The sequence below is a fragment of the Triticum urartu genome, chromosome 7A, assembly GCF_056163025.1.
Source record: "Triticum urartu cultivar PI428250 chromosome 7A, HENAU_Tu73, whole genome shotgun sequence".
NCBI classification, from domain to species: Eukaryota; Viridiplantae; Streptophyta; class Magnoliopsida; order Poales; family Poaceae; genus Triticum; species Triticum urartu.
Window position 1 is genome coordinate 149397314 of NC_141879.1, and position 7401 is coordinate 149404714.

General features: G+C 46.6%; 1 protein-coding gene across 1 annotated transcript; it reads left to right on the forward strand.

Moving 5' to 3' along the window:
- Window positions 1-5476: 5476 nt before the first annotated feature.
- Window positions 5477-6682, forward strand: LOC125518542 (BTB/POZ and MATH domain-containing protein 1-like). Its single transcript, XM_048683354.2, has one exon. The coding sequence runs from the start codon at window positions 5644-5646 to the stop codon at window positions 6625-6627; it is 984 nt and encodes a 327-aa protein (XP_048539311.1). The 5' UTR covers window positions 5477-5643; the 3' UTR covers window positions 6628-6682.
- The last annotated feature ends 719 nt before the right edge of the window (window positions 6683-7401 follow it).

Genomic DNA, 7401 nt, shown 5'->3' on the forward strand with positions numbered 1-7401 from the left:
ATAATTAATTTTCTTATTGTAATGTTTTATTTATATATTTTAATAGATGATAGTGTCAATCCGTGATGAACACATGATCTACTTATCGAGCTATTTTTTTACAGTTTTGTGCCTTATGAAAGGAGAAATTGGAGGCTACCAAAATCTGAGATTTCACAGGTGCAGATCTTCGGTTTAGATTAGAATTCGCTCAAAGAATCAAGTGGCACTCTCGCTAAGCTTTTATTCATCCTCCATAATGTTTACTTGAAGCTCTCTAGGTTGACCTAACCAAACAGGGCGATCAAACCCGAGAGTTAAAGAATGCCTAGCGAGATTGTGATCCTCGAAATTCGAGATCCTAAACTCATGAACGATATTACAATCAGCAAAACCCGTAGATCGGTCTATGATTTCTTGTACGATAGTATTACTTTGCCACGAAATTTTGCTTGATGTCGTTCACCACCGTCTTTCAGTCACTTGCAATGTGAATTCGCTGGACCTGGACATACAGGTCCTCGGCAAGTGCTTGTCCTTCACGGACAGCCAGAGCTTCGAGGGTAGTTGGGTCTGCAACAAATCTGAATATAACCGATGATGCTCCTAGGAACTCTCCCCTTTCGTTTCTGCACACCACTGCTGCAGCTCCAAACGCATCCTCTTGTGATACAACCTCGTCCACGTTCATTTTTACTAGACCGCCCAGTGGAGGGATCCACGTAGCATTACGAACACTAGTAGCCCCGGATCCCACTGGTGCTTCTTTAGCAATAATCTGAAGGTCCTTTTGGAAAAAAATGATGAAAGATTTGTAGCAAATGGACTCTCGAAGATCTCCTCATAGATAGGTTTCCTTCTGGCTCGCCAAATTGCCAAAGTCACTGTCATACGAGTGGGCTCATCCTGCGCCAATTTTTCATGCATTGAAAACAGCCAACACTTTGCATTCATTGACAAATCGCTGCACATGCACTCCACTGTCTCCTCTGAAGATAGAGACCAAACGCTCCTCGCCATCACAGAATCAATAAGAGCATGCTTCCAACTGTCTTGCGCAGAGCATAAAGCACATACTAGGGAGGTAGAAATGTTGCGGTGATGGAGTAAGTCTCCTATTGGAAGAGATTCATGGCACAACCTCCATAGAAAAAAATTCAGTTTTGAAGGAACCTTAATATTCCAAAGAGCTGTCCATGCCCGCTCCTCTCTAACTGAATCAAAGTGGCTTCCAGTATGCTGTAACAGTGACTCCCCTTGCAACTTTGTTCGCAGCAGAAATTTGTAAACTGAGCTGACTGGAAACACTCCTCGATCATCCTCTCCCCATGCCCAAAAATCATCCACTCGTCTGGTACATAGTGGGAATCCCAAGATTAAATCTGCATCAACTGGGAGGAAAACTTCTCGGCCCCTGTCCTCACGCCATGCAGCTGACGAGCTGTCTATTAATTCTGAAACAAAAACTGGCTTATCATGTACCAAAGAAGTCAAAGTCTCATCAGTCCAGACCGAGGGATCCAGTTGTGCTCAATTTTTTTTGTTTTCTCACCAGTCCCAATTCTGCTTATTAGGCCATGAGCCAAAGCATCTCGATCATCTAGCACCGCCCTCCAAATCTGTGATGGGTTAGAACCCAAATATGCCTCAAGAAAAGAATCATTGGGTAAGTATTTTGCTTTCAAAATTCTTGCACTCAAAGTAAGGGGTGCTTGGATCAGGCGCCAAGCTTGTCTTGCTACAAGAGATAAATTAAATAGCTTCATATCCCGAAATCCAAGACCTCCCAACGACTTTGGCTTGGTGCACACATCTCATGAAATCCAGCAAGGTGTTATTTTTCTTTTTTTGCACCCCACCAAAACCGGCGGATCATTGACTTTATACTCTCGCAAATACCCATGGGAAGCCTGAAGCATGGCATTGAATAGACAGGGATTGCTTGGGCCACCGCCTTGATCAATGCTACTTGTGAGCTGCGTTGGGATTTCCTCGAAGACGAAAGGATGATGCAATACAATAGAGATAAATATTTTCCTTAGTTATGGAACCAAGGTTATCAATGCAGTGGGAGAACCAAGCAACAGTATATAAACATTATCTGCACATAAACAACAAATACTTGCAACCCAACAAGTAGAGGGGTTGTCAATCCCTCAACGGTTACGAGCGAGATTAAATGATATAGTTTTTGATAGATAGATCAAACCAAAATACAAAATAAAAAAATTGCAGCGAGATATTTTTGGTTTTAATATATGATAGAAAATAGACTTGGGGCCATAGTTTTCACTAGAGGCTTCTCTCATAAAAATAACATACGGTGGGTAAACAAATTACTGTTAGGCAATTAACAGAAGAGCAAAAATTATGACGATATCCGACACAATGATCATGTATATAGGCATCACGTCCGAGACAAGTAGACCAAAACTATTCTGCATCTACTACTATTACTTCACACGTCGACCGCTATACATCATGCATCTAGTGTATTAAGTTCATGAAAGAACAGAGTAACGCCTTAAGCAAGATGACATGATGTAGACAAGATGTTGTAGGGTGAAACCCTAGGGGGGATCTTTTCACACTTGGAGGGGGAAAAGTGATGAACACACAAGAACACAAGGGGAAAATCACTCAAACATACCCAAATCACACATCCACTAGAGTAGCATACATGAGATCCACAAGCATACAGGAACAATTCAAGGAAAATAGCACTAGGGTAGAGTTCTTCCCACTCCAAGGAGGTGAGGACTTGATGTTGATCTTCTCCAAGAGGAGGCCTTGATAATCCACAAGGATTGTTCCCAAAGAGGGGTCTTGATCTCCAAGAGGAGGGGATACAAAGAGCAAAGCTCTCTCATGTCTCTCAAATACTTTGCTATCCCCTAGAACAAGCTAGGTGAGGGGTACTTATAGTCTAGGGACGAAATTGGGGGAAACATGGGTACATGGGTCTTTTAACTCTAAATGCGCGCAGGCATATTCGGTGGAGTCCGGGCACCCGAGGTAAAGTGGTCGGGGCACCCGGACCGGTCAGAGATAGGCGCCAATGAGGGGGGGGCACCTGGGGGTCGAAGGCCCGGGCACCCGGACGGGTCAGAGGAGGACCAGTCCCTGTGGTAGAAGAGCCAGGGCACCCAGAGGTGAGGGACAGCGCCCAGCAGGGTGGTCGGCACCCGGGGCGGCGGGCAGCACCCAAGCTGGGGAGGCCGGGCACCCGGGGTGTCCAGTGGCTCCACTCCTTCGTGCCCTTCTTCCTTCTCCTTCCCCTTGTATGCTCACGTCTCCCTCCTAGCTTCTTCATGGGCTTCTTCTTGGTACCCAATAATGCATAGAGTTTTCATTTGAGGTAGAATCCAACTCTTGTGTGCTCAGGTCTCCCTCCTAGCTTATTCATGGGCTTCGCCATGAATAGCAGAGCACTTATCAATGTGGCATGTCGGCCGAGGAACAACCACGAGCGCTTCCGGTCTTGAAAACGCCGTGTTCAGGTGACGCTCTCAAAGAAGATCGGCAGATTCGCCAACCATCAGACACAAACCCTGTACTGGAGAGGTCGTCACCTTCTGCTCGTCGCCATCACCATCCGAAGCGGCAGTCGCCGCCTCGCCGGCAACACCTCTGAATACCAGATCCACCACATGGGAGTAATGGCAGAAAACAAATCCCTTCAATCCATCGTTATCGTCACACATGAAACCGTCGAGATGTGGCTGGGATCGGGGAACAATTATTCCCAATGTCAACACCGCCGCCATCCAAAACACTAACGAAGAAATCTACAATCCTATCCCTAACTATAAACCAAGACAAAAAAAACTAGGGTTCCCTCCCCAGCTGTCGCCGGAGCGGCGAACGGAGGGGAAGAGAACCCTCGGCCTCGCCAGCGTAGTGAGGGGGGTTGTTGTTTCACTTTTCTTCCTGGAGAGAACGAGAGAAGGCACGAAGGAACCGTTCCGTCAAAGAAGGGCCGATTGTTTCAAACTGGGTAAAGGATAAAAGGGAAAAAAAAGAGTAACATGACACAAGTAATTTGTTGTTCCAGTGGTTTGCGCTCTACTTTGTGAACTAGAGGTTGTGAGTTTGACCCGTCGTTCCAGCACAACTTTTTAAATTTAAAATAGCAAAAAAAAAAATTAATGGGCCGGCCCAGCTCGGATAGGGCATGTGCGCCGGTTGACAAATTGCCTTTAACCCGAGGCGCTAAATAGGGTTTGCCCCTCCCTGCATGCCAATGCTTGAGTGTTGGGTCTATAATTCATGGGTGAGAGAAGTGGGTTATAGATTAGACATATATAATTCAACGCGGATATTCGGTAGGACATTATTTTTGTATTAATTATGTGATAATGTTAATATTTGGTATGTGATTAATTACACGCTAAACATATTCACCGCGTACCGTTTAGCGGAGATCCCTTAAAGCCCAAACTCGTAATACTACGATTCCGTATACACATCGAAGGCGAACTGGCAAACAAAATAGGCCCATCTTAGTTTACAGTCCGTCCTAGCTTAGGTTTGATCTTCCGTGTAGGTCGGGCTCTCGTCTGCTAGATTTGTCACGTTGAGTCCGTCGAGAATTGAAAGCAGATCGACCAATCTCTCTGCCGACTTGCTTTGTCGCCGCTCGCCGCTCGCCGCTCGCCGCCTCGTTGCTCCCTCGCTCTGCGCCGCCCGCCGGGGGCTAGGATTCCATCCAGACCATAAGCGGCGGTGATCGAAGCTCATGCTTCTGCCGTGCTAGCCATCCGCCAGTCTCCCTTTGTTTTCAAGGTACTCTACTACTCCGTCCGTAAAGAAATACTTTTATATTTAGATCATCAAAATAGTGATCTAAACGCTATTACATTTGTTTACAGAGGGAGTACCAGTCAGTGCAGTATTTTTTATGAAGAAATTATTACGACCTAGTACTTGTCTAGCAGTAGTTAACAATACACTTGGCAATAAAATCAATTCTTAGCTGCCTTTGCTGGGACTCATGTCGCATTCCTGATCATCTGGTCCGCCTGTTTAACCGAGTTGGGTGGTCTTCCTAGATTTTTTTTTTCAATTATGTAGTTATATATTTTTGTTTTTGTTAGATCATCTAACCATTATATTGCAGGGCAATCATACAATTGACATAGTATTAGATTGTACACATGTCCTAGGAAAGCATTAGATTGTACATAATTGTTAAAGAGTGCACACATACAATCAACAAAAATATGGTTATTTCCTTCAACACTTCACTTCTCAAAAGAAATTAATTATGGTTATTTTGCACACCTAAATGGCCACTGTTAGTATTATGCGCCAATCAGCCTAAAATATATAATCAGGCCATTCAAAAAAGGAAATTTTTTGTTCTGGGTATTTCATTTGAAAATTGACTCCACTTTTGGCTCACACTATATGCTCACTACATTACATGTTCTCTTATGGTCTTTTTTGGCTCGTAGATAAAGGGTATGAGCAGTTATCTGTGGGCTGTTGCAGGTGCCGCGTAAACGTCGTGTGTAAACCCAGCCGGAGCGCGTTGAACTGAAACGGCGAGCCGAAGCGTGTGCTCCGCCGGCGGTTGGGGTCTCCAAGCGTCTCCATCCAGTGCTCCTGGTGACAAAAAATCTAACCTTCTCCGTCGCAGGCCAAAAGTCTGAACCCCACGCCATGGTGGTGGACTCCATTTTCGCAGACTTCAGGCTTGACCCGAAAAGCGACTTGTATCTCTTCCAAACCCTCAGCGTAGGGCAGCACGTCCTGCGCATAGGATGCCATCCGCGCGGGACGGGGCACAGAGACGACGGCGACCTCTCCGTCGCCCTGCGGCTGGAGAGCAAATCCAGGAGCGTCAAGGTCGAATTCGACGCCTTCCTGACGGGCGGAGACGACGGCGCACCACCGCTCAGAGCAAAGCGGTCCACGTTTACGCAGGAGAAGACCTCCGATGACGTGGACGTCCATGGCTGGTTCCATTTCATGCGGAGCGACGTGGACCCACTTTTCGCGGCGCACGGCGCGGCCACGCTGGTGTGCGGGGCCGTGCTTGTGCGCGGCGACGACCCCGTCCCCGTCCCGGCGTCCGACATAGGCGACCATCTCGGGCGCCTGCTCGACCGCGCAGACGGCTCGGACGTCTCCTTCTCGGTCGCCGGCGAGACGTTCCGCGCGCACCGGGCCGTGCTCGCCGCCCGCTCGCCGGTGTTCAGGGCGGAGCTCTTCGGGTCCATGGCGGAGGCCGCGATGCCATGCATCACCCTGCACGACATCGAGCCGTCGACGTTCAGAATTCTGCTTCGGTTCATGTACACGGACGGGCTGCCCACGGACGAGGAGCTTCCAAGCTCTTCGGAGAGTTCGGAGACGACCGAGCTGTTTCAGCGTGTGCTTGCGGCGGCCGACCGGTACGATCTTGGCAGACTGAAGCTCCTCTGCGCCCAGAAGCTGTGGGAGAGCGTGTCGGTGGAGACGGTCGCTACTACCATGGGTTACGCTGAAATGCACAACTGCCCGGAGCTGAAGAAGAGGTGCCTCGACTTCTTCATGGCGGACAAGAACTTCAAGAAGGTGGTGGTGACCGACGGCTACTTCTGGCTCATCGGACGCTTCCCCTCCATTATTTATGATATAAGAGCACGGGTTGATGAGACTTGATTCACGGCAACATCATTCTAGTCTTGTGCAGAGTCTGACTGTTAATTGCAACAATTCTTTTTCAAGATGTGCTACATTTTATTTTTGTGGCTGCAACATATCAGAGAAAGCATCGTATATATTCACAAAAAAAAAGAGATCATCATATATTTACAACATTTTCAAATTATTATCTCATCAAAATCAAAACATAATTGCAGAAGAAATATTATGTGTTTTCAACATAAACAAGTCTCTGGATCACAGAAAAACAAAAGAAAACTACAACGTATCAGGTAACAGTTGCAACAGTTTGACTCAACAACTCTAGAGAATAATTCTTCTACCGATCATGGGAGGTACATCATTTCTTCTATCGAGGGTCTCGACTCTGTGTCTTCTTCTTCTTCAAGTTTCCGTGGCACATGACCAATTTTTTCATACTCCAACTATAAGGGAGAGCACACATATTTAAGGTCGACCGTCGCATCTCCGAAATCATTCACCACTTTGTTGCGGGAACTGTGGGACGAATGATCTGGTTTGACCCAATGCTTGGCGTGATGCCAGATTGATCAGCCGGGACAGAACATTTCCCTAAAATATATTGTTCTATATGTTTCTTCTCCATGTCTCGTCCATTATATATATATATACGATTAAATAGCTACTTATCTTTCATTGATCGTATTCGCGGCAGCCGCGGCCAATGCCTTCATATGTTTTTTTTTTCTTGAGAGTTGAGACAATGATGCATTCATATGTGCCTCGGTACAATTTCATCGGGTCATGGGT